General features: G+C 35.7%; 1 protein-coding gene and 1 long non-coding RNA gene across 3 annotated transcripts; one reads left to right on the top strand and one right to left on the bottom strand.

The window, feature by feature from the left end:
• LOC147382689 (putative magnesium transporter NIPA2) lies at positions 1 to 27,702 on the top strand. Of its 2 annotated transcripts, XM_086428208.1 has the most exons (10): positions 1 to 276; positions 375 to 558; positions 787 to 843; positions 5,333 to 5,423; positions 5,531 to 5,691; positions 6,472 to 6,599; positions 6,688 to 6,825; positions 14,476 to 14,568; positions 26,351 to 26,512; positions 27,265 to 27,702. In XM_086428208.1, exons 2-9 carry the CDS (start codon positions 432 to 434, stop codon positions 26,510 to 26,512), a joined length of 957 nt encoding a protein of 318 aa, XP_086284334.1. In that variant the 5' UTR covers positions 1 to 276; positions 375 to 431; the 3' UTR covers positions 27,265 to 27,702. The 2 variants fall into 2 exon arrangements, with proteins under 2 accessions (XP_086284334.1, XP_086284333.1); XM_086428207.1 differs by lacking the exon at positions 27,265 to 27,702 and having other exon boundaries at positions 26,351 to 26,874.
• On the bottom strand, positions 11,040 to 13,445 carry LOC147382690 (uncharacterized). The gene is made up of 3 exons (XR_015173546.1): positions 11,676 to 13,445; positions 11,475 to 11,542; positions 11,040 to 11,352 (listed from the first exon to the last, which is right to left on the bottom strand). It is a non-coding gene; the product is annotated as an uncharacterized LOC147382690 (long non-coding RNA).

The following is a 27,702-nucleotide window of genomic DNA, read 5'->3' as shown; positions in this document are numbered from 1 at the left end:
ATGAGAAACCATTAGGGGTAAAATCGAGAATTCGGCCTATATCTTTTAAGCCTTGAAGAACGCGGGATTCGGAGGCCAGCTTAAGTTGTGGTGGTGTTTGTATTCGTTTCGGACTTAAAAGTAACGGAAATACCGTTGCTCTCTTCTCTTCTCCTCCCCCATTTGAAGAGAGCTGCCATGATCGCTACCTTCAAAGTCAAACCCATCATCATCATCATTGCATCAACATGGGTCTTTAAACAGATCTAGATTGGAAGCAGAGATTAAAAAAAAGGGGTAAAAAATGACACATTTTATAAATAGTTCTTGGTGTTTTTATTATTATTTTTTATTAGGGATTTCTGATTTTCTGTTAATGGGTTTTTGGTCTGTAGGATTTTGGATTTGGGTTTGTAAGGATTTTGAATCAATCCCTTTATTCTTTACTTCTAATGGGGATATCTTCGGATAATGTCCATGGGCTTGCTTTAGCTTTGTCGTCGAGTATATTTATTGGTTCAAGCTTTATAGTGAAGAAGAAAGGACTTAAAAAAGCTGGGGTGAATGGAATCAGAGCGGGTTCGTCTTCTTTTCGTCTATTTCTATAGATTTTGCCATTATGTTCTATTTCATTGTTTGGGTTTTTGTTCATTTAGTACTAAAAGTAGCAAAAAAGTTTGCAATTTTGTAATTGTTAAATTTTTCGAGCTCGAGGTAATTTCTTTGTAACGGGTTTTTGTTATAGCAATTGCATGCAATGTGGCTATCTTAGAATGGTTATGGAAATTGGGTTTCTTTTATTTTCAGGTTCGGGAGGGTACTCGTACTTATACGAGCCTATGTGGTGGTTTGGGATGATAACCAGTAAGTCTAGTAATTTCTGTAACTTAGCGATTTCTTATATATGTTTTGATTCTTGGATATGGAATAAAGAGCTCAATTTGAATTATGTATGGGTGTTTTGGTAGTTTGAGGAGATTCAATCAAATTTAATATCTTAAAATTAAAGGACTAGATCCATACAAATTTAATATCAACATTTGTAATTCAACCTGCATTCTTTCGGTCAATTGTGTTGGCATTTATACTTAATTGTTTCTCTTAAACCCCACAAATTGGGAGCTCATTTACCAAAGCAATTAGCCACTTAGTTTATTTCCCTCATAGTTTGATTTAGAATGTAGTGCTCTTTGATCTAAGCAGGTTTAACGAATTTGAAACCAGGTAAACCTGATCCCACAAAGATCATTTTTTAAAGACTTCCAGGATTATGTTACATCTACCATGAATATTTTTTATTGTTACTCGTAACACAAATTCTGGGAAAAACCAAAGTTCCAAATTCGACGTGGGATGATTTTGTATTTCTTCATTAATTCCCATCCAGTCAAAAGAGGTTTTTGTTTGACGTCTCTGTTCCCATCCAGCCTTTCATATCTTGCAATAGATTCATCAAAACCATTCTTATCAACATTGATGTATTGGATCATAAATTCCTAATTTTGTATAATGCTTGGATTTTTTGTGAAGTTAGTACATTATTGGCCAAATGTGGCAAATCGTGACTAGATAATCGTGATTCTGAATTTTGAATGTGGGCACTTACTACAAGAGTGGGTCTCTCAGACTTGGTGGTGAATGGGTACACTCCTTGGGAATTGGCCATATTTTGATTGTAAATCAGCATTGGAGCCATTCAATTCGGGATCAAATATATGATCTTGTTTTGGGAAGATACGTATGAACTCATCCAAATAATCTCAGATGGAGAGGGAATATTTATAGGAAGATAATTAAATGGTCATATGCGGAAGGAAAGTTGATGGTATGAGACAGTTCATGGAGGGCTTGGGTTTTTGGTGACGAAGTAAGATGGGAATTGCCATACTTGGATTCACAATAACATATGACCTTGCGATTGTAAGTACATATTTTACAAAAAGAGGGAAGACCATTTAGTTACTATTAAGGTTGGAACCAATAAAAGCCAGATAGACCTTTTTTCTACTGGGGAGAATGAATGTTCAATATGCACCCATACATTTAAGGTTTTTCTAGTAGAGAGTCTAAAACACAACATAGGCTAGTGACTTTAATATTTACATTAAAAGATGAAAAGAGGAGGTGAAAACAAGGAATGCTGAAGAATAAGGTGGTGAAACTTAAAAGGATAAAGGTCATTTGCTTTTGCAAACAAATTGATAAATGAAGAAATGTCAAACTTAGTGATAGATACCACAATGATGTGGGATGAAAAGCTAAAGATATTTAAAGAGTGGCAAAAGAGTTCCTTGGGAAGCTTATGAGAAAAAATACTTGCATAAAGAAACTTGAAAGGTGCTGTGCTTGAAAGAAACTAAATCTGAAGAAAACTTATCCATTACAAGGGTTCAATAAAGAAATTATCCATTACAAGTTATGGAAGAAACTAAATCTGAAGAGAACTTAGAAAAATATAAAAAATGTGAAAAAAAGAAGCAAAGAAAGTGGTAAGTGAAGTTAAAAAATAGTGCATATGATAATCTATACAATAGGTTGAATACAAAACAAGGTGAGAAAGGCATTTACAAGCTGATGCTAATTTAAGAAAGGAAAATTAGAGATTTGAATAACATTAGGTGCATTAAAGGGGAAGAGATGAAGATATTACAGAAATGTGGAGGGGTCTTTTTCAAAAAATTATGAAACTCAGACTACCAAAAAGACTTTGGGGCTAGCAAGATATACATGGGAGATTCGAGAGGACACATATTTCCATATGATTCTTGCTTTAGAAGTGAAAACAACTTTAGCAAAGATGAAAATAGATAGAGGCTTAGGACTGGATGTATTCCGATGGAAGTCTGGAAATGCATGGGAGCTTTTGCATTTCCTTGACTAACTGTGCTATTCAATAAATATTTTAATAGATGCCAGATGAAAGGAGTGAAAGCTTCGCAACACCTATATAAGAATAAAGGAGAAATTTAGACCTATACCAACTAACAGGGTATTAAACTTACAAGCCACACTGAAACTATGGGAAAGAGTGATTAAACAATAGTTGAGAGAAAAAATTCATACATTAGAGAAACAATTTGGTTTTATGCCTGGTAGATCTACCATCTAGTTAATTTTTCTACTTTGACAAATTATAGAAAAGTGGAGAAAAGAAGAATTTTTTTTTTTACTTATAGAAAACATACAACAAAGTGTCTAGAGAGTTAATTTGGTGGGTATTGGGAAAGAAGAGAGTTCCAAATGAATACATTGACATAATTAAGGACATGTATGCAGGGTCTATGATTAATGTGAGGCTAAATGGAGAGGTGACGAATAAGTTACCAATTATGATTGGTTTGCATTAGGGTTCGATTAATATTTACTTCCTCTAGTTGTAAATGAAGTAACTGCTGATATTCAAGAGCACATACCTTGGTGTATGTTATTTGCCAATGACTTGGTATTGATTGATGAGAATAGAAAGGGAATCAACTAAAAACTAGAGTTATGGAGAGAGATGTTAGAGCCTAATGGCTTTAGGATAGGTAGAACCAATTACTAATATGTGGGAGGCAAATTTAGCAGAAGAGGAACGGCCCAATTAAAATTGATAATCTAGAAATAACTTAAAACGACCAGTTTTGTTATCTTGGGTCTTTATACATAAGGAAGAGAGATTGGGGAAGATATTGCCCATAAAATCAGAGTTGGATATTAAAGTGGAGGAGAGCTTCTAGAGTACTATGTGACAAACACATACCAATTGAACTTAAAAGGAAAATCTTTGAAGACGGTAGTATGCTTTATAGAGTTGAATTGAGGCAGCCAAGAAGCATCATGTTAATAAATTGAGTCTAGTAGAGATGAGGGGATGGATGCATGGAAAGAGTAGGAAAGATAAAATTAGAATGAGCTCAATCGGGAAAATGTAGGAGTAGCTCAAATAGGTGATAACTGATAAACAAGAGCAAGTCGGATCAGATGGCTTGGGAATTTTCCACTAAGGTTGATTACAACTCCAGCTAAAAGAAATATTCAAGTTGAAGCTCCTAAAAGAGTGAGAAGACCCAAAAGAACGTGGATGGGGACACTTAAAGCAAATATGAACTCACTCAATAACTAAGGACTTGGCTTTGGGTAGAGTGGAATGGAGGCGTTGTATACGTGATCCTGTTCTTCTATGTCATACTATATAGGTCCAAATATTTGGTGAAAGTGTACTTCTTCAAATCTTTTGCCACTGCTTTTACATTGGTTTTCAACCTAATGCTTTCTTCCTACTTTATCTAGATTTGTGACCGACAGTGCAAGCATTACATGCGAAGTCAGACACACACATATTTATAACTAGTGTGAGAACATAGTGAGACAAGGGAATTTCCAATTCCAGTGGCTTTGCAATAGGGATTGACCCCAAGTCAATTTTGCACTAGTTGTGGATGAATTGACTACTCATATCAATGGGAGTATCCTTGGTGTTTGTTATTCATAGATGATGTAGTGTTGGTCTTGAAACCGGAGGGAGTAATTCATAGCTAGAAGCCTAGAAGAATAGTCAGATACCTTGAAAAACTAAGAGTTGTAAGATAAATAGGGCCAAGACCAAAAATATGTACTGCTACACTAGTAAGGACACTTTTTGAGCTGAGACACTAATTGAGATTGATTGATAGGAAATACCCCAAAGTGATAATTGTCATTTATGTTCAATTAAACATAAAGATAGGGAGATAGGCTAGGATGGGACTCATGGAGTTAGTGCTGGTGGATGAAGAGGTGGTGCTTGTGGATTGTAAAGTATTGATCAAATGAGATGGAAAATTTCAAAATACAATAATAGAAACAGTACTGCTTTATGGAGCTAAATGTTGAGCAGTTGAGAAACATGTCCATATAATGGGTATACTATAAATGAGGATGTAGAGATGGATGAGAGGTAAGAAAATTTTCTTTTGGAATGAGCATATATGAAGTAGGAATTTAGTATAGACCTAATAGAAGAAAATAAATGAAACTCAATTTAGATTGTTCGCTTATGTACAACAAAGACCATGACGTCACCAATGAGCAAGGGCGCTTTGGTGGAAGTTGAAGGCTCTAAAAGGCAAAGAAAGGCATAAAAAGAGTATGGATGGAGCTATAAGGAAAGATTATGTAGGTCTTTGAATACAACTGAAGATAGAGTTATATAGCAAAAGAGATTATCCTTTTTTTTCCCTTCAAGTATAGTTGATGTGCCTGCTTCACTGCTGAAACCATTTCTTCTTATATTAGTAGCAATTTTCTCTGTTATCCTCTGATAGAATTATATCTCTTTTAGAAAAATCTCTTCCTTTCTTTTTATATATCCTGACCTTATATTCTTTGCTAGTGATTGTTGGCGAAATAGCTAATTTTGCTGCTTATGCATTCGCTCCTGCAATTCTTGTAACTCCCTTGGGCGCTCTAAGTATTATTGTCAGGTATGACACAACAGCACTCCAATTTAAGTCTGAATAGTCATTACTTCATGCTTCTCCTATTTCCCTTTATTTATTTATTTTTGAATTTATTTTTTTGTTTTTTGCAGTGCAGTACTAGCTCATTTTATTTTGGAGGAGAAACTACACATTTTTGGTGTGCTTGGGTGTATTCTCTGTGTGGTGGGTTCTACCAGTATTGTTCTACATGCTCCACAAGAAAGGTCTATGGAATCGGTTAAAGAAGTCTGGCACCTAGCCACTGAGCCCGGTATTTCTTCTGGAGTTCTTTGTATCTCCGATGTAGCTTGCACTCTTTGCTAGATATTTCCATACCACTAGGTTTGACAGCGTGTGCATGATAATCATCATTGAAGCCTTACACCAAACATTTGGGGTTGATAATAGGGTGCAACTTGGTTCGGTTTAGGGCCAAATCGGAACCGAACCAACATATGTCGGTTCTACTAAATAAGAACCAGGACTGAACCAAATTTCCGGTTTGGTTCTATGGGTTGCCAACATATAAACCTCTTGGAAGCAACATATTTTTAATGAAAAAAACAAGTAATGAAATTGAAAATTCATATAATAAGTCACTTATCTATGTGCTAACTCCTAAAAAGTAGTAAGTCATTAAAGGTTCGGTTCTCGGTTTGGTTCTGTTCAATCCAAGCCTTGAACCGAGAACCAAATCAAATTGATAAGTTCTCCATTTTCTCAACCCAGAACCGAACTGCAACTTGTTCCAAACCAACCAAACCAGCCCAAAGCTATTGGTTTGCGGTTTGAACAGGACCAAGTTGCACCCCTAGTTGATAGAATGTGCATGAACTTGATAGAATTTTTATTATTTTTTTCCTTTTTTCTGAATATGTTTTGATGTAAAAATACTGGTCAGTTGGATTACTTGGATTTCTTAATATAGATGGGCTTCCAGTTATAGTGAATCATGTTCAAATTTCTTCTTTGATGCAATTGTTTCAAATGTAACAAGAAGCACTTGTATTCATTTTAGTCAAACTAAGAGACTAATCCTTTGTTCCTGCAGGTTTCATTGTTTACTCTTGTATAGTTCTGGTCCTGGTTCTTGTCCTCATTTTCATGTTTGTTCCACGTTATGGGCAAACACATATGATGGTATACATTGGGATCTGCTCGCTCATGGGCTCTCTTACGGTAAGTTTTAGTATCTATCACTAGATGATAAATTCTTCATTCTTTCTGCTGTTCATAATTTAATACTCACTTTTGCTTCTGACTATAGGTTATGAGCGTGAAAGCATTGGGAATTGCTTTGAAACTAACATTTTCTGGAATGAACCAGTTCGTATACTTTCAAACGTGGATTTTCACTGTGATTGTTATCGTCTGTTGTCTCCTCCAATTGAACTATTTGAACAAGGTAATTCAGAAACTAGTTCTATGAGGCATTTAAAGTCAATTATGTAGCTTTTTTGAAAGTTGTAATTTGAGGATTAAAGTGATAATTCCATTAGATATTAGGGGATAATTCCTTCTCCCAAAATTGCGATGGAAGATGTTGCATCATACTAGTGCATAATTCATCCAATCGAGTTTGGCTAGTTTGAACCCTACCCTACAATCAACTACTACGATAACATTGCCCTAAGACCAGTTTCCCAAGGTCCTAAACTTTCTCTACCACCAAAATTTGATGTTGGACAATTAGAATCAATGCTGGAAATAAATTTTGTAACTTAAAATTGCAATTAGGCAGGATAAAATCAGATAAAGAATCTCGGATTACGACTGTAATCAGGGATAAACATGTTTAATATTGTTTGTTTGAAGTTGGTGATCAACTTTTCTTTTGCTAGTGAACCTGACAAAGACTTAACTAGAGGAATTTCAAGAGAGGAGAATTAAGTATGGGAATGGTAAGAATCACCGGAGTCTTTACAACCGTTCTTCCCTTTTGGAGGAGAACGAGGTTGAGGGAAGAGGACGATGAGTATGAATAGAAAAAAAAAGTATGGTGTAGACATCTGGAAAGTTACGCTAAATGTCCTACATCTTTCCTTATGATACACTACTTAAGTGTGATAGAGCACAATGCACATGATTAATTATGAAATGAGGACCACCACATTCTCAACTGAATATCCAATAATTCATTGCATCTCAAACCCGGTCACATTGAAATCTAGTTAATGACAATATCTATATCTTGCATTTGGGGGCATGAGGATAGAAAAAATCACACTTTTACCACTAAACTATACCTGCCACAATGTGATTATTGTATATGAATGGATCATTTGTCAAACAAGAGCATTAGATACAATTAAGATAAGACCAGAACAAAATCATGAAATTGGAGTGTTGACGTGTTTCACTGGGGGAACTTGATGAGATAGGAAAATGAAGGCTCATTTAAATAACGATAACGAATTCTCAGGTAGCATATCTCCTAAGATTCATGTTCGTATCCATATTCATGCCATCTTTGGTTTCAACTGTACTTGCTAAATACACTAAACAAAACCGATTAAGGAGATCCTAGCCTAAGGGAATAATGCAAAAAACCTAGTTGTTTGGCTTCAATTCCACTTGCTAAATATATAGCCTTACAATCCCCAAAAAAGAAGGTCCTACATCTAACACCTGGTTAGGCTCCCAAATTTATTTAGCTTGTCTAGACCAATCGAACAAACTCAACTTGTATTGCTAGAGGCATGTGTATACAAGCCTCTGTGAAACTAGGTTCAAATTTTACAATTATGGCATCTTACATTCCTTCTAAAATTTTCGGGTAGCAAGTTGCTAATATATAAACAATCATTTTAAACATAAACCATGGCAAGCTCCAAGATTGAGTAGTATCATTGGAGGCCACAATGCCATTTAAGAGAATTTGAACTATATTAAATAATAGGCAAATGTATATTTAGACACTACTAGAAGAATTGTGAAGAGTAATTGTCAAGTCTTAATTTGAGAGCTTGACAGGTATTTATAATAATAAAAGAGTCAAACGACAAAACTGCCCTTACATATAAGAAATAAGTAAAAGCTATTACTAGAAAACAACTAGGACTAAAATGACAATTAGATTATTTCCAATACTCCCTCTCAAGTTGGGGCAAATATATGGACTAAACCCAGTTTGACAAGGTGCGAATTAGTGATAGAAGGATCAACAGACTTCGTAAGTATGTTGGCAAGCTGATTTGAAGAAGGTACGAAGACTGTCTGAAGATCACTGGATCGAACTTTTTCCCTGAGAAAGTGAATATCAACCTCCATATGTTTAGTTCTTTCGTGAAGAACCGAGTCAAAAGCAAGTATGATAGCAGACTTTTTGTCACAGGACAAAGTAAAAGAACCAGAAATACGAAATCCCAATTTTGTCAGCAAAGATTGAAGCCAAATTAGTTCACATGTGCCAAGGGCCAGAGTACGATACTCAGCTTCAGCAGAAAAACGAGAAATCACATTTTGTTTCTTACTTTCCATGAGATAAGGTTATCACCACAAAGAGTATAGAAAACCAGAGGTAGATCTCCTATCTGTGAGAGATCCAGCATAATTAGCATCTATAAAACAAGACAAATGCTGTTGAGCAGTGGAAAAGTAGAAAAATCCAAGACTAGGATACGACTTCAAGTAGCGAAGAATGCGATAAATGATATCAAAATGAGAAGTACGCGGAGTATGCATGAACTGACTGACTGCAAAGCACAAGTCCGGTCTAGTGTTAGTCAGATAAATTAGACGACCTACAAGTCTCTGATAAGAAGAATGATTCGATAAAAGATCACCAGAGTAAGCATGAAGATGATGATTCTGATCTGTAGAGGAGGAAGCAGGGTGACAACCAAGCATCTTAGTGTCCTGAAGAAGATCTAATGTGTATTTGCGCCGAGATAACGAAATACCATGGCGAGAGCGAGCCACTTTTATCTTCAAGCATGACCCAATAACATCTTTACCCTGCCAATCCATTGTGTATCATCTTCAGTTAAGCTAATATCATCCACATAAACCAGAACAATGGTGCGATAACCATCAAATCCTCGATGAACAAAACAAGTACGATCTGAGTGGTATTTGGAGAAGTCTATAAATAAAATAACCTTAGAAAAACACTGAAATCGGGCTCACGGAGACTGCTTTAGGCCATACAGAGATTTGAGAATACAACATACTTTCCCAGAATACTCCCCCTGAAGACGAAATCTAGGGGAGGAGTCTATATAGATAACCTTAGTCAGATTACCATTCAGAAAGGTATTCTTCACATTGAGTTGGTGAAGAGGCCACGAGTGACATGCAACTAAAGAGATAAGAAGGCGACCAGTAGAAAGTTTAGTTATAGGAACAAATGTATTTCTAAAATCCTTTTCTGGAGTCTACGTAAATCCCTTAGGAATTAGACGAGCCTTGTATCGATCAACAGTGCCATTCACCATATACTTGACATTGAAAATCCATTTACAACCAATAGTCCACTCCCGAGAGGGAAGGGGAATAAGCTCCCAGATATGATTTTTCTATAAAACATCCATCTTAGTAATCATGGCTGCAATCGACTGAGGATCTTGCAATGCCTCTGAAATAGACCGGGGAACTCTAATAGAAGTAATAGAGGCAAGGTAGGCCTGATAGGAAGGAGAGAGTCTTTGATGAAAATAAACTGGGCAATAAGATGATCAGTAACACCCCCACTTTCCTTTACAAAGTGCAATAGTTGAGTAAGAGTCAGAAACAGATGGGATGAGAGTAAGGGCAGGAGATAATATACTTTAGTCCAAGGAGGAGGTTGGCAAGGTTGGAGAGGGGCGAGGGTGACAAGAGTAAACCTTAAGTGTTGGTGAAGTTGGATCGAAAACCGTAGAGAGCAACACTATAGAAAAATGAGCATAAGAAGAATCTTGCAAAGGACAAGAGTCCTGCAAAGATGTGGCATGAAAGTAGGAAACGTTTTTGAAAAATGTAACATCCATAAAATATACGACATGATGAGAAATAGGATCATAACAACGATACCCCTTTGATATGGATGAGTAACCCAAGAAAACACTTCGAATGAATTTGCATCTAATTTCGTGTGATGAAGGGTGCGGTCTGAACAAAGCAAGTGCACTCGCACCCAAAAACTCTAGGTGTGATCGGAAGAGGGTGCTATTAGAGCGAAGATCATGAAGAGGCACCTGTTCCCCTAAGGTGCAACTCGAAACACGGTTTAGAAGAAAAGCTATAGTGAGGACCGCAATGTTCCAATATAACTTTAGAACATGTATGCCTCGAAAAAGGTAGTGGAAAATGTTCATAAGGTGGTGGTTTTTGTGTTCTGCCAACCCGTTTTGCTCAGGGGTGTAGGGACAATTCTACTAGTGAAGCATACCATGCTCATGAAGGTGAGAGCGAATCCCATCAGAAATATATTCACCTCCATTATCAGACCGAAAAGCTTTAATAGTGATATTGTACTGGGTTTGAATCATTTTAAGAAAGTTAACAAAAATAGGAGGCACTTCAGATCGAGATCGCATCAAGTAGACCCAAGTACAATGAGAATAATCATTGACAAATGTAACAAAATATCGATGACCAGTAAAAGTAGTAATAAGGGAAAGTCCCCATACATCAGAATGAACTAAATCAAACATAGTGTTAAAACGATGCATACGTATATGAAGTACGAGTATGTTTGGAGAGCTCACACATAAAACACTGAAACTTATGCCCACTATAAGAATTTTTTAAAGCAGGAAATAAATAACATAAGTGTTGAAAATTAGCATGTCCTAAGCGAGCATTCCAAAAATCTAAGGATTGAGAAGAAAAAGTATGACTCCTAGAAGATGATAACATTGAGGTTGGAGCAACAGTATGCGGAGATCCAAATAGGTAAAACCCCATCCCTCTCATACCCTTTGCCAAAAATCTTCCTCGAAGTCAGGTCCTGAAAAATACAATGAGTAGGAAAAAGGGTTACTGAGCAATTTAGAGATTTGGTAAGACTACTCACAAACAAAAGATTAAGAGATAAGTGAGGAACATAGAACACAGAGTCAAGAGAAATACCAGATGATAAGGGGATGGTACCCTTATTGTGAATAGGTGTAAGGGACCCATCAACAAGGCGAACCTCCCTATGAGTATAAAAAAAAATAGATGAAGTGAAATGGTTAGATTCATCGATCATGTGATCAGAGGCACCAAGATTAATAATACATGCCAAGGGAGTTAGACCAAATTGGCTGACATGAAATACAAAAGATATACCTGAGGTCACAGTCGAAGATGAGCGAATATGGATCTGATCACGAATAGAAGTGACAATCTGAGTCTGAAGCTGCTGTAAATCGATGGTGTCAGGTCAGACAATGGTGAGAATAAGTGAGGAATCTACAGTGGCAACACGAGGAGCAGAATGCCCCAACGAAAGAGTAGCAGTTCAACTCAACAAATGAGGATAGAGCGGAAAGCATCGGATCTTCTTATGAACTGTCCTCCCACAAAGACAGCAAATAAAATTACTCTCTCGACCACGACTACGTCCCCCTCGGCGACAATGAGTAGTAATAGTACCCAAAAGCCATCAAGATTTGCCTTTACTTCCCAAAATAGAGTCACGAATTGAGACTAAGATTGGCGCGAAATCATAACTCTCAATGACAAATGGATAAAAATAGGAAGACCAATAACTCACACAGCACTGTTGTTGTTGTTGCAAACCTTTACACAACCCAAATAACACAGCTCCTAGTCCACAAACACACAACAAACCACTATTGTTTTGCTGTTGCAGGCCCCCACGGAGCCCCCAAACTGGAGTCACAGAACACCAAACAAGGCTGTGGTGCTGTGCAGACCACCAAACAACCACTAAGAAGCCCCCAAACTAGGGTCGCAGACTTCCAAACAGGGTTGTGGTGCTGTGCAGACCACCAAACAGCCATCAAGAAGCCTCCAAACTAGAGTCGCAAACCACCAAACAGCCACCAAAATTGTCGCAGAGCACTCAGCAGCAGGTTATTGCTGTCACAAGCTACCGCAGGCCTCCCAACAAGTCTGTGGTGCTGTCGTAGGTCACCCACAACAATTTATTGCTGTTACAATCCCCCAAACTGGGGTTGTAGACCCCCAAACATGTCTATGGTGCTATGCAGACCACCAAACAGCCACTAGCCCAGTCGCAGGCAGCCAAAAAAAAAAATTGTTGCTGTAGCAGGTTGCCAAAGAAAATCCTGATGCTGTCGCAGGTCACCATGGATGCTTTCCTTGCTGTCATAGGTCACATAGCAGCAGTCAATTGCTGTCACAAGCCACCACAGGCCTCCCAACAGGTATATGGTGCTGTCACAGGTCCCCAAGCAGCCACCAGCACTGTCGTAGACCACCAAATAGTCACCAAACTGCTGTTGCAGGCCACCACAGGCACAAAACAAGCCAGTGAAACATAGAGGAGACACCAAATTGCTGTTGCGAGCTAGGGATAGATCAAAAGAGTTTATTGAAAGGCAGAAAACCCTATGATAGGGTATAAACACAGCGTAGAAAATCACAGCATGTGAAAATGAGAACAATCCTTATCGTAACATGCGATTAAGGGATCAATAATCACAGAAAAAAGAAACCCCCGAAGGGTAGACCTCCTAACGAAGCTCTTGCTAGGTTATTTAGGTCTTGAAGATCTAAGGTATTGATAAGGGAAGAAGAGAAAAAAAGAAGATGAGAGAAGGTTCAAGGCTCCAAGAATCGAAGAGGAATAAAAACCCCAAGGAGAGGTCAATGGGTCCTCTAAGAGGCCCTGATACCAAGAAGAATTGTGAAGAGTAATTGTCAAGTCTCAATCTAAGAGCTTGGCAGGAATTTATAATTATAAAAGAGTCAAAAGACACTGTCTATACATATAAGAAATAAATAAAAGCTATTACCAGAAAATAACTAGGACTAAAATCACAACTAGATTACTTCCAATACTACTTACTCTAAAACACAGGTCCTGTTTGGATAGAAAGTAGAAAGAACTGTGGAAGAAAGTAGTTTTTAGAAAGTAGAAAGTAGAAAGTAGTTTCCTTTAGCTTTCTAACAGCTAAGGTTTTTTTACTTGTTAAAATTAGTTTTCTAAAATTAATCCAGATAAACTTTTTAACTTTTCAACTTCCAAAAGTAAGAAAGTTACGTTTTTAAGTGTATCCAAACAAGCTCATAGACTTGCTTGTACCTAGTTAAGATTTAAAACTTCATTACAAAATACGTTATGTTTGATTCAAGCATCATTCTGAAATTGGGGATTCTGTGTTTTTTTTTTTGTGTGTGTGTGTGAGCATAATTGATATTCCTTTAAGATAATCTTACCCTTGGATTGCAATATTTATGAAAGTTATACCTTTGGAAATACATTTTTCATGAAAAGTTTGTCATTAGCGCAAAACATTTTTTTACTTTCCCTTGGTGAGTCTTATAACTGCGATCGATTAGATTGAAATTGCAACATGAAAATAATTCTTTTTGTAACTTGAAAACAACTCTACAGTGTTTTCTAACCTTTTCAACTAAAAAAATAAAAAAAGAAAGATATAAAGATAAAAAGATAAGAGATAAAAGAAAATTTTGCCCAAAAAATTCCCTTTGCGAATTAAATATTCTTTAGAAATTGACAAGACAGATAATTTTTATATTGATATATATTTTTTTTGTTGAAAAGAAACTCTTCCTTGTGTAACATGATGATCTAAATGGGCTGTGAGATGTTAAGTTAAACGAATTGTTTTGTCACCACACTGAAACATAGAATTGCTTCTACCTAGTTATGAATTAAACTTGATACAAATGAGTTATCTTTGGCTCTAGCATCATTTGGAACTTGGAATTTGAACATTTCTTTTCTATACTCTAGATCTTATATTCAATTTCCTTTGAATCAGCTTGTTGATCTCAACACAGAGTGAATAATCTGCAATCACCATTTAGTATTTAGTTTGTATTTAATGTTTCTAAATCATCTTTTTGTATCATTTTTCCATTTCAATTAACTCCCACAACATGCTTAATTCCATCACTATATACTACCTTGCAGGCATTGGACACCTTTAACACTGCAGTCATATCTCCTGTCTATTATGTCATGTTCACCTCTCTCACCATCATTGCCAGCATTATAATGTTTAAGGTGATTTATAAATTTTTTTAATATATATTTTCATGTTTTGATGAATAGAATTCCACTTCTTGGGTTCTCTTTCAAGTTTTACTCTTTCTTACTACCTCTTGCCAAACTTAAATTTCCTAACGGGTTATATAAAATATGGTAGGAACTCTTTAATTAATCATATTTATACATTTTGAAGTATCTATGTTGTTCTGCCCTTATCTCATCTTTTGATTAGAATCTTGTCTATATATATGTCACATTTGATAATTTGAGTCGTTAATTTATTAACTGAAAAGTTGTTAATTATATGAAAAACAATGATATTTTTCCCTTGTATAGTAGTTAAATAAATTGAAGAATTTTGTTACAACATCCACGATCTTGTCAATTTGTTTACATACTTAAGTGGACTGTTACCTCCTAGCTTCTTGGGGAGAACATCCACGATCATTTTGATCCTCACTCTGGCTCGCATCTAAACTAAAGTACAACTTTATTGCTTGATGAATTTCTGCTTCTTGACTACGAAGGCAAAATCTCATAAATGTATATGTATATATAAGCAAAGAAAACTTATACAAAAATGTAAAAAGAAGCAAAGAGAGTGGTAAGTGAAATGAAACATGATTTATGAAGTAGGTTGGATACCTGAGAAAGTGAGAAGGATGTTTACAAGTTTGCAAGAATTAGGGAAAGGAAAACTAAATACTTAGGTAATGTTAGGTGCATAAAAGGGGAATACGAGAAAGTCTTGGTAAGAGATGAAAAGATTAGAGAAAAGCGAAGGGTTTATTTTCATAAATTACTAAACAGGGACCACCAAAGAGATTTGGAGTTCGCAAGATGGGAGATTTGAGAGTACACACAATTCCGTAGAATTAGGATTTCAAAAGTGAAATCACTCTAACAAAAATTAAAATAAATAGGACCTTGGGGCCAGATAGTACTCTGATTGAAATGCGAAAATGCATGGGAAGTTTTGGATTATCCCAACTAATTAAGTTATTCAATAATATTTTGATGACAAAATGTAGACATGAAAAGTTCATCTTTGAATCTCGATGCTACGTGGATTGGAGTCGCCATCATTCTTTTTTGGAAATGAGTGTGAATGGGCACCCCAAATAGTTTTGAAATTATTTTCATATTGTAGTGACTCTCATTTCTTGGAAAATGTATGGTCTACCTAGGATCTAAGTAAGGAGGTTCGGTTAGAGGATAGGGAAGGTGTTAGGCACCCCATCCTCTCCACCAAAGGTGGTTACCTTGTTTGGGTATTTTTTTTATAAAACTTGAGAATATGAATAAAAATGCATGTTAAGGGTGGTGTGTGCATTTAGTGAAATGCTCCCTTAGAGAAAGGTTTTGATTTCAATGTGGTCTTAAGGACATCTTATGGAAAATAATGACCCATGTAGCCACATTATTTTTTATGGATATGAATGTTGGTTTTAAGCTATTAGCGAGACTCCATGATAGAGTTCCCTTGAGACTATAACCTTGATGCATGTATGCATGGATAGAAACTTAGTGTTATACCCCATCAAGAGGGTGACACATTTCTTTATCATTGCCATGCATATGTGAGTGTGTGCATTGTGTAAAATATAATGCATGAGATTGAGGTAAAAAAAACTTCAACCCCCATCCTTTCGATCGAATTTTAGTCCAATTTACCAGGGATGGAAAAGGGTGTGCATTACGTCTTAGGGATTTCTAAAAATGAAAAGAAAAAGAGATGGTTAGAAGAAGAAGATGCAACTTGAAATATAAATAAATTACATCTTAAACCCTACCTTGTCCCTTGATGAACTTGAACCTTGAGAGATAAACTTGAGAGTTGAGTGAGATGGTTGAGGGTTGAGTGAGTTGAAATTTAGAAGATAAGAGAATGAGTAGGGATTTTGATAGAGTTTTAAGTTGAGAGATGGGGGCTTGAGAGCATGAATTGTTCATAGAAAATAAGGGTAGTTATAAGATTTTTGAAAAACTTTTGGGGATAAAGTGGTCCAACCCAAAAAATAAAGAGAATGGACATGAGGTTTGGGTTGTTTCTTTTTGGATTTTTCATTTGTATGAGGGTAAAGATGACATTTGTGAAGAAACCCAAAAAACATTCTTTGATCCTTGGTTTTTTGATAAATAGAGGTGAGAGAACAAAAAGTACTTTTGGGAGGGTGAGTAGGGGAGTAACATGTGTAAAAGTGGAGTGGTAGGTGAAAAGTAGACATTGGTTCATTTGTAAATAACTCATAAAGTAATGGTAAATGTATATTTTTAAAATGGACCAATGGGAGAACAAAAATACTTTTGGGAGGGTGAGTAGGCAAATAGGAGAGCTCCATGTATGTACTTAAAGATTCCCACATTTTGAGGGTATGATTGGAAGTTCTCTCAACTTTATGGATTATTACCAAATACCAAAGAACCTTTTTGGTTTGACCAACCTTTTTGGGGAGGGTATTCTTGGATTTTCACAAGGGGAAGTTGACTCACCAATTAGATAAAATACTGGGTATTGAGGGCTTATTAGAGAGCAACATGCGTCATCTTTTGAGGGGGGTGTGAGAGAAAGGATTAGAGTAGGCTTGGTGTTGGGCTTAGGGGATGGACTTGGTTTAAGATATGGACTTAGGATGGTTTAATTTGAGAATGGGCTTAGTATGGAATTAGGATATGGATTTGGATTGTGGGTTTGGTATGGACTTTGGTTTAGTATGGATCGGTTAATGGGGAATGGATATGGATTCGGGTTAATTTATGAGAGTAGGTATGGAATTAGAGTGGATTAAGGACAAGGTGGAGCATGCAACATTATATGACATGATGCATGTATGCATGAAAGTGATGCCAAGTGGCAAAACGGGCCCGTTGAAAGGCTTAAGTTCTTAATTGGAATCAAGTCGAGAAAATCTGGATTTTTCTAAAGGGGATTCGTGCAAATTGGGGTGTCTACACAAAAGATGTGGGATGAATCGAAAAAGAGTATCGTGGTGCTTGTATATATAAGAATAAAGAAAACATCCAGAGCTATACCAATTATCAAGGTATCAAACTTAAGAGGCATAATTTGAAACTATGGGAAACAATGATTGAATAAAGGTCAACAAAAAAGAATGTATCACAGAACTAATTTGGTTTGATGCTTGGTAGATTAACTATTAAGGAAGTATAGTGGAAAGAGAATAATCTCCATATGAATTTTATTGACTTAGAGAAAGCAAATAAAAAACTACCTAGGGAGCAATTTGGATGGGGGCATTGAGAAAAAGAGAAGCCCTAATGAATACATTGACACGATTAAAGACATATGAGATAATTGTAACACGTGTGGAGCAAATGAAAAAGAAAGGGATGTGTTTGTAATTACAATTGGTCAACATCGGGATCAACTTTGAGTGCATATTTATTTGCTCTAGTATAGATGAAGCAACGATCATATTTAAAAGCATGTGCCTTGGTGTATGTTATTTGTGAATGATGTAGTGTTAGTTGGTCAGAATAGAGAGAGAGTCTACACAAAACCAGAATTATGGAGAAAGGTGTTGGAATCAAATGGTTTTAGAATAAGTAGAACTAAGACCATGTATGTGGAATGTAGGTTTAGTACTGATCCATGATGAGAAATCTCCAGTTAAAATTGATGGTTAGAAATTCTCTAAAGCAGTCACTTTTGTTATCTCAGGTGTGTTATATTTTAGGATGGAGAGATTGGGTAGGATGTTACCCACATAGTTAGAGTTGGATGGTTAAAGTGGAGGTGCATTTCTGGAGCACTATATGACAAACACATGCCGGTCAAAATTTAAAAAAAAAAAAAAAGGACATTGTATAAGACGAAAAACAAGACCTGTCACGCTTTATGGAGCTGAATGGCGGGTGGACAATAGAGTGCAAAGATGAGGACTTTGAGATGGATGAGTGTGAAGTCTAGGAAAGATTGGATTAGGAATGCAAATATTCAAGAAAATAGAGATGGTGTGGGCATGTTCAACGAAGTTTGATTACAAACCCAATTACAAGAAGTATTCAATTTGAAGTTGAAGGTTCTAAAAGAGTCAAAGGAAGGCCCAAATAAATGACGATGAAGATAGTGAATGCAAATATGAACACACTTTCAATAACAACTTGGTTTCTACAGCAGAAGATCTAGTGTCGTCTGTCTCATAATTGTGTTTAATGCTTTTGTCTTCATCATCATCTCATCATCATCATTCATTCCATTTTCTCCAGAACAATTGTTCCATTGTTAATGAATTTAGAAACTAAACCACTGTTATACATTTGGGATAAGATAATTAGGAATCAATTTTTTTAGGACTTTTCTAGCATCAACCTACTGTCGAGGCTCTCCATCAACATGACGGTTAGGATTTGAGAAAAAACACAGATTTCCTAGAGATCAATTTCGATCTTCTGGGGATTAAAGCACACTTTCCTAGGGATACATTTTCTTCGGAATCCTTGAAATCCCAATGGTCACGTTGGGTTGAAGCTAGCATTTTCCATTTTTAATAGATGTTTAGAGCCTCTACCATCATCTACAATGTTCTTAAGAAGATTGCTAAGGAAAAAGAGTTGAAATGCAAAAGTTAGAAAAATTACATTTGGAAGAAATAAATTCTGCAGTCTTGTTGCTTTCCCTCAAAACATTGATTATCCATACTTTAAGGGTGGAAAGAATATGTGAATCCCTCTTATCATGTGTAAGCCTTCCAAAGGATTTTCTCAGTTATTTAATAGTTGACATAGCGTAATTAAAAAGAAAGTAAATTTTGTTAAATTTGTATTGGACCATAGGGACAGGTCCACCATAACCAAGAATAGGATTTCTCTTTTTCTCCAAATTTCTTTCATATCCATCTCTATTTTGAGTAAGAAAAGCTTTAAAATTTAGGGTCATTCAATATAGGTTTGAACTTGCAATGATACCCGTCTCGTTTAGGAGGAGTAGGATTTTGAGATATTATTGAATCTCCCATTTCTTAGGACATTTCTTGCTTCTGACTCATCAATGTTTTAAAAATCTTTTATGCGTTTCTGTGTGTGTCATAAATTGAAATACTAAAGTAAATCTGCAGAGAGGATTTTTTTATCATCCATGAAAACTCTTCCAATTTTTTATGTTCCTTCTTATAGTGCATTCAAATGAATGACCATCCAAACTTCCCTAGAAACGTTGCATTTGAAAAATATATTTTCCACCTTTTCTCTATGAGCACACAAATGCAGAATTTGAGGAATCCAATTTCCATCTATGCACCTAGAAATCATGAGTAATAATTTTTCTTTGTAGCCAACCAAATAATAAAAGCATGTTTTGGGATAATATCATTATTCCAAACCAGTTTTGCTCCAGAAACTTTATTGGATATTTGCTTTTATCATTGAACACTTCATCTTCTCAACAATCTCCTTTGAAGGGGTGCGCCTAGGGTAGATTGGATTGGGTTGAGGGTGAGCCCAAGCCCAACCTGAGTTTCAAACCACTCAACCTAAGCCCAATCCGAGCTACATCACTCAAACCAATCTCGTCTCTATATAGGTTGTGTTTTCTCAAACAAAATATAGGGGAGAGAGAGAGAGAGAGAAACAAAAAACACACATATGTATTCTTTACTATGGAGGTGTATATCACAAATACAATAGATGGTTGACTTGGGCTAAATGGGTAGCCCCAAACGGCCACAACCTGAGTTTCAAACCACTCAACCTAAGCCCAATCCGAGCTACATACCACCCAAACCAAGCTCGTCTCTATATAGGTTGTGTTTTCTCAAAAAAAAAAAAAAAAAAGGAGAGAGAGAGAGAAACAAAAAACATACATAGGTATTCTTTAGTATGGAGGTGTATATCACAACTACAATAGATGATTGACTTGGGCTAAATGGGTAGCCCCAGACAGCCAAACCTTAGCCAAGCCCCACTTGACTTTTAGTTTGGCTCATAAATCTTAACCTCAACCCATTGAAAATATAAAATATTACACCCACCCAGGTTGTGCCCCTACTCACTCTTCTCTCTAAGAGTTTCCCAATCATCATTATCATTAAAGCCTTGTACTAAAAATTTGGGATCCGCTTGAGTGAGTCATGTTCCTTAATTTAATTATGTAATGTACATCTCTTTATTTGATTCAAGTATGTTCATACCCATTCTCACTGCCTCAATCCACCCCCTCTTTGTTTTATTCTCTCTTTTTGGTAAGAAAATGTTCACTTTGGGATATTACTTACTGTCAAATTTTACTAGTCTTTTTCTCCATGTTATTACTAAAGTTGCAGTTTGCATATTGTTTCTTGGTCCTACTTATGCTAAAATCCTTGGATTCCAAATAAGTTTTTCATAGTTCTGGTTGTCACATTGACTCCTTCTCTAGTCTCATCAACTTATAATACAGCATCTGATACCTTTAGTTTTGTCTTAATATTTGTTCAATCATTTTTCCCATAATTTTATAGTGTGAATCATGAGTTCGATGCCCAATAATCAGTGCATCTATGCATGGATCCTTTCTAAAGCAACACACCATCGTTTACATGGTGTTGCTTTCCCAAGATTTTGGCGATGTCACCCATGATATCTTTATCTATGCCTTTTGGTGAGGCTAATAACCTTTTGAGATTAGAAGTGACCCACATCTCCCCAATCAAAGCCCTTGATGTTGCTGGCCTTAGACATTTCACCCCCTAACTTGGTGCAAGTGGTAATATTGGTAGCACTAATATGAACAATCTGATGCAAGGAATGTTGTCCTCAATTTTTTGGTGCCACCAATAGTCACCAAGTTGGGGGACAAGTTAGCAGAGAAAAAAATTGTTATAATAGGGAAAAAATTGGGAAGAAATTGGGCGTTGGTGTATTCATATTATATCACCAAATCCCAAATTAAACTAATAGATATCATCTTTGCATCCACAACAAGTAACCACAAGTTAGGGGGAATGGTTCAAGGCTAACGATAAGAAGTTCTCTGTCAAGTCTTTCTATTATTGCTTGCTTCCGTCGAGTGAGGTTTCTTTCTCTCAATCTATCATTTGGTCCGCTCTTGTTCCTTCTAAGGTGTCTTTCTTTTTATAGCTTGCCTCTTTGGGTAGAATCCTCACCTTAGATAATTTGATCTGTCGGGGATGGATCACCCCAAATTTTTGCCATCTTTGTTCGAGGGATGGGGAGTCTGTCAACCACATTCTTATTCATTGTTCTTTCTCTCGTGTTATTTGGATGTTCTTTTTATCTCGTTTCCAAGTGGATTGGGTTCTTCCTTTATCTTTTTTTGCGCTTTTAGAGGGTTGGAGCTTAAATATCTTCTCTTCTAGAAAAATGCATCTTTGGGCTATCCTTCCTTTCGCCATTGCTTGGTCTTTGGAGAGAGCGCAACAACAGGGTGTTCCATAACAAGAAGAGCTCGTCTCACACTGTGATTTTAGAGATTTTGGGATTTCTTTTCTTTTGGTCAAAGTTGAGTAAAGACTTTGAGGGAGTGTGCTTCCAAGATTTTGTATTTAATTGGGAAATCGTTTGTGACTCGTAGCTCCCAGCCAGGCTTGTATTTTTTCCTTTCTTTCTTTCTTTCCTTTTTGTTCTTTTTTGTCTTGTTGTTTGGGGGCTATCTCAGCCTCCTCTTCTCCTTTTCTTCATTAATAAAATTTATATTTATCAAAAAAAAAAAAAAAAAACAAGTAACCACAAGTCCACTGCACAGTCATGGTTTATATTATTCAAAATATAAAAATATTCAATGTCATTCTCATTATCTAATGCTTTATTAATAAAATAGACATTATCATCTTCATCAAGGTCATCTTGTCTCACTAGTGCTTCAATTTCCTCCAATTTAATCCAAAGTTTGCGCATTAATCATGAAGTTTGTGATTAATTTGGTAATTTGTAAAAGTTTTGATTTATTGAAAAACTCATGATTACATCGGTGTAGGAAAACGTCATGATTTAATCGTGACTTTTTTAATAAGTCAGAGAATTTGGTTACTATGGTGCCACCAACCAGCTATAGCATTTGGGTCTGACCAGTTACATTTCTGCCCCCAAAATTAAACCGACGAGTAAGTTGTTGGCTTTTTCTTCAGTTCGCAATGTGAATCTTGTGCATGCCTAACTATGACACTTGTCCAGTCATCAATTTTAGCCATGAATATGTTGATATTTATCAATGTACCTTGTCGTCATCTGTTCTTTTGATTCATTCAATATGATCCTTAATGCGACAACAGAATATAATTAGTTGTGTACTCATCCACAGATTACCATCATATTGCTTTTTTCATCAATAAAAGGAAAACTTTGTCGGCAATCTTCCCAAATTCAGCAACCATTAACATGTTTTTTGCTTCCAGTTCCACTTAAATCCTTGCTTGAAATCTTTGCCCTGATACCAAACTTGATTTAGGCGAAATAAGAAAAATAATACTGAAATTACATTAGAATATTACTCACTTAAAAATACAGCAAATAAGGTTGTCTTCTAGAAGTCCACCCGCATGCATGCATTTCCTCTTCTTTCTTAGTCCAACAACTAACACTCTCTAGCTTTGGTTAGCAATAACTAATCCCAAAGACTCTTCAGCTTAGTTTTCCCCAAATTAATAGACGACATCATTTGCTTTTTTTTTCACTTGAACATAGATTCACAGCCCAGATGATTAATGCTCTTGTCTTATAATGGTTGGTCGTCTCAACCACCAAATTTTCCTTGTTATTAATAGAAACTAAATAACATATTTAAAAAATAAAAGGGATTGCAGCATTCATGGCCAAGTTCTCTCACCTATGGTAGGGTCATGGATAATGTTTTTATCCTTCCAAATTAAGTAGCATATTCACTGATTTTGAAAAGCAAGGAATTCGCCAGTGGATAGATCTTTACAAGATACTAAAATATATGCATAATAATAGCCAAATAGATGTCCATATCAAAAGTTATGCCCTGATTAAGATTATGGTTTAACTTTTAATATATAACTTACATTTTTGGAGAATGGGACGCCATATTTCACCATAGAAAACTAAATCTTTAAAATGACGAGTATGTTGTCACAAATCCTTGAAATGTATTGCAATATCCATTAGCAACCTCAAGTAATGTAGAAGAGGTGAAAGCATATTTTTTGTACTTTAAATCCTTTCCTAAGGTGAGGCTGCATTTTGTTGAATTTTTTTACTAACTGGATTATTGAGTTGCCATCCTAAATTTAGAGGGTATTTAGCAAGAAAACCATATATTAGGACACATCAAGTAATTTTCCCATGTTTGTATCCTTCCAATATGTTTCAAAGGTCTCCTCTTCAGTTGGTCTCTACATTTATCTTCTCCTTGGCAAGGTCGTAGGGAATACTTTTATCCATCGGATATGCTTAAAGGTATTTTATCACTATTTTGAGGAGGATGAACATTGCACTAATTGATTAGATTTGCCGTGCTTGACATAGAGGAAGCGTGTGAATCAATAGATTCAATAGGTTGTATTCAATGGAACATTCAAAATCAACTTAAATCAATAGATTCAATTGATAAACAAGCAATAGCTTGAAAGAAAATAAAGCATAAAACTAAAAAGTAATTAAGAGAGAAAAGGTAATTGAATTGATTGATTGTTGATGTTTTAGATTTGGAGCTCCTTATATAAATAACTCCACCATAACAATTTAAAATCCTACTAAAATACCAAAAATTAATATTCTTAACCTATCTATAACATAATACAAACGTTCTAATCTTATTAGAACTTAAATTGGACATTTCTAAGCATTTCTAATTATAGCCTAATAATAAATACGAATTTAAAATAAATTAGAAACTAACATGGAATTGTACTCCTAACATAACTATGAAATAGAAATCCTACTAGAACTAGAAATAGAAATCCTACTAAAACTCTAACTAAGATTATAGATGTCCTACATCAAGCCCCCTTTTTTTGAGAAAACTCATTGGTGTAGGAGTAGAATAACCGTATTCCGGAAAATAAGGATAGATGTCCTTTACGTTGAATGTCGGGGATATGTGCATATCATCAGGCAAATCCACCACATAAGCGTTATCGTTTATATTCTTCAAGATATGAAGGCACCCAATTTTCTTTAGCTTGGTCTTATTGTAAGTTCTAGCAGGGAAGCAACCTTTACTAAGATGAACCATGATCAAGACTTCTTTTTCATACCTCTTGAATCTTCTATCAACGTCGGTTTTGTACTTGTTAGTAGAAGCTTCAAGGTTCTTTTTCAGTTGTTTCTTCAATATGTCATGCTCTTTCAAACTCATCCCATAATGGGGCAGATTTGGAAGACTTGCATCGAAGAACAAATCGGTCTGGTGTTGTATATTCCTCATAGGAGACAATGAATCTGGCAATTCTGAAGGAAAAATACGAGAAAATTCCTCAAGGAGGGACTACACTTGATGATAAACTTGAGTAGGAGGGTCTCGGTTGGAAAGTTGCACTACCACCGAGAACACTTAGCTTGTTTCCTTTAAGTTCTCATGATGTTGGTATAAATAAAGCATGTTCTCTCCTCCTTGGCTGATTGGGCAACCTTGGGCTTTGCATGGGAAGGGTGTAGGATCACTTTAACACCATTATGCATGAAAGAATAGGTGTTGGTTTTGCCTCACTAGATGACATCATTATCATGAAGCCAAGGTCTTCCCAAGAGGATGTGACATGCTCTCATTGGGATGATGTCACACATGACCTCATCCTTTTATTTCCCAATGCTAAAAGAAAGAGAACATTGGCTTATCACATTTTTTTTGCATTCATCGTTCACCCAACTTATAGAATAAGGTGTAGACTATTGTGTAATGGGTAACTTGAGTGCATCGACCATGTGACTTGAAATTATATTTTTCGAACTTCCACTATGTATAATTAATTGGCACGACTTACCTTGCACCTTGCATGTAGTTTGGAAAAGACCATATCGAGTTGAAGGATCAACATGTTGTATTGGCAATAAGTTGTGGATAATACAACTGAGATGTTCACCTTCTTCAAACTTCTTAAATTGGGCTTCCAATTCAGTTTTGGTGATGAATTCTCATTCACTATCCATGTATGTGGATCGTAGCAAAAGCTCTGATACTACTTGACGTAACGAAAGCGTGTAAATCAATAGATTTGATAGGTTGTGTTCAATGGAGCACTCAAAATCAATTTGAATTAATAGATTCAATTGATAAACAAGCAATAGCTTGAAAGAAAATAAAACATAAAGCTAAAAAGTAATTAAGAGAGAAAATATAATTGAATTGATTGATTGTTGAATTTTCGGATTTGGAGCTCGTTATATAGATAACTCCATTATAACAACTTAGAATCCTACTAAAATATCAGAAATTAACATTTCTAACATATTAATATTAACTTTCTAATCCTATTAGAATTTAAATTGGACACTTCTAAGCACTTCTAATTATTACTTAAATAACAAAAACGAATTTAAAACAAATTAGAAACTAACAAGGAATTGTAGTCCATAACTATGAAATAGAAATCCTACTAGAACTAGAAATAGAAATCCTACTAAAACTCTAAGTAGGATTGTAGATGTTCTACATCACTTCCTCTCTTAATTGAACTCCTTGTATCATGCCATGAAATGTAACTAGTTCTTTGTTTATTCCTCTTAATTAATTGTGCTTGATGCAAATGTACATTATATTGTCTGAAGTTCTTTGGTATCCAAAACACTAAAAAACACTTGAATAACTCATAATTCATGTAAGGTCTTTGAATTGGCATGAACATCTGTTCTAATTCTTGTAATTCTGTTTCTAATTCAGGATTGGGACTCACAAAATGCGTCACAGATTGTAACTGAATTGTGCGGATTTGTGACTATTCTCTCCGGTACATTTCTTCTTCACAAGACGAAGGATATGGGTGATCATGTAACCATAGAACCCACTATTCTCACTAACTCAAACTCATGCAGACAAGGATAGGTATCATACTTTATCTGTTTTTTTTTTTTTTTTTTTACCGTCTATGAGTTATGTCTCCACAGACAAATATTCCCACCACAATCTCAACAAATTCATCGGTGTGCAAGTGAAGAACTCAAAGAGGGTGTATACTTGTGATTCCAAAAGACAACTTCAACAAAAAGTTTCAGGTTTTGTTAGTATGAAGCAACTGCAATACCAAAAGTTGAAAGAACCTATTACTATTTTGATGGTAAATTATTGAGTTGTATTCTGCTAAATGCTAATACCATACTTTTAAAGATAGATTTCATTTAGAAATTTTAGTTTGTGAATATGTTGGTTCAAAGATTATGATTCCCATTTTAGAAGAATTATTTGCATTCTTTGCTGTTCCGGATTATTATAAATATCATACAGTTGAAGCTATGGCTATTCTCTTGGGTTGTAACTTGAGGTTGTAGGTGAAGACAGAAATCCAAGCATTATATTACTTTTGACTATAGCTCTATTTAATATATAAAAGGGTTGGGATCCATTGACTCATGAGAAAACACATGATCCTGACAGTGTAAACACAATCCAACGACCAAGATTTGTTCGTATCTCTGTAACACACATCTCGGAGATACTTATCTCAAGGATAAATCTCAACCGTTGGATTTTGTATTTGAACGATTGAGATCATGTGTTTTTTCCATGAGTCATCGGATCTTGGCCCTGAATAAAATTAATTGACACTAATCCATTTGCTTCCTATCTCTCTCAAACAGTTCATTCCTGAAACATAGAGGTTTCCCTCCAAAAAGGAATCTCTGTAATTAAATATGGGGATTTGGGTGCAAACAGATCCTAGGGTGGAGCAAAGCTAATCCAATTTGAAGGTGGAGGTTTAAATTTTAAATTAGTGGTTATCAAGAGCATTAATGGCTCATTGTCAAGCAATGACTTTTTTTTGGGATTCTTCTTCTACATGAGAAAAGAAGAATTTGGAGTTCTTCTTGAGTAAGAGAAGAGAAAAAAGAAAAAGAAAAATACAATCTTTCTAGTAGCGATTTGCTGACTTTCTTCCACCAATCTTTGCATCTTCTTTGTTGGGTGAGGGGCTTTCTTTGTTGTTCTTGCTGAAATCTTCCTTCTTGGTGAGTTGTATTTGTTATCCAAATTTTTTATTCTTGACACCCTCCAATGTTTGGTTAAAGAAAGACATG

Source organism: Akebia trifoliata, chromosome 16 (genome assembly GCF_017979445.1).
Source record: "Akebia trifoliata isolate Shusen 1 chromosome 16, ASM1797944v1, whole genome shotgun sequence".
NCBI lineage: Eukaryota > Viridiplantae > Streptophyta > Magnoliopsida > Ranunculales > Lardizabalaceae > Akebia > Akebia trifoliata.
This window is presented reverse-complemented; position numbering and strand designations above follow the sequence as displayed.

Bases quoted from the DNA above. Each gene is read 5' to 3' on its own strand.
- LOC147382689 (XM_086428208.1), top strand. From the start codon at position 432: ATGGGGATATCTTCGGATAATGTCCATGGGCTTGCTTTAGCTTTGTCG. The intron at 844-5,332 runs GTAAGTCTAGTA...ATTCTTTGCTAG, and splicing joins GTGGTTTGGGATGATAACCA to TGATTGTTGGCGAAATAGCT. The intron at 5,424-5,530 runs GTATGACACAAC...TGTTTTTTGCAG, and splicing joins GCTCTAAGTATTATTGTCAG to TGCAGTACTAGCTCATTTTA.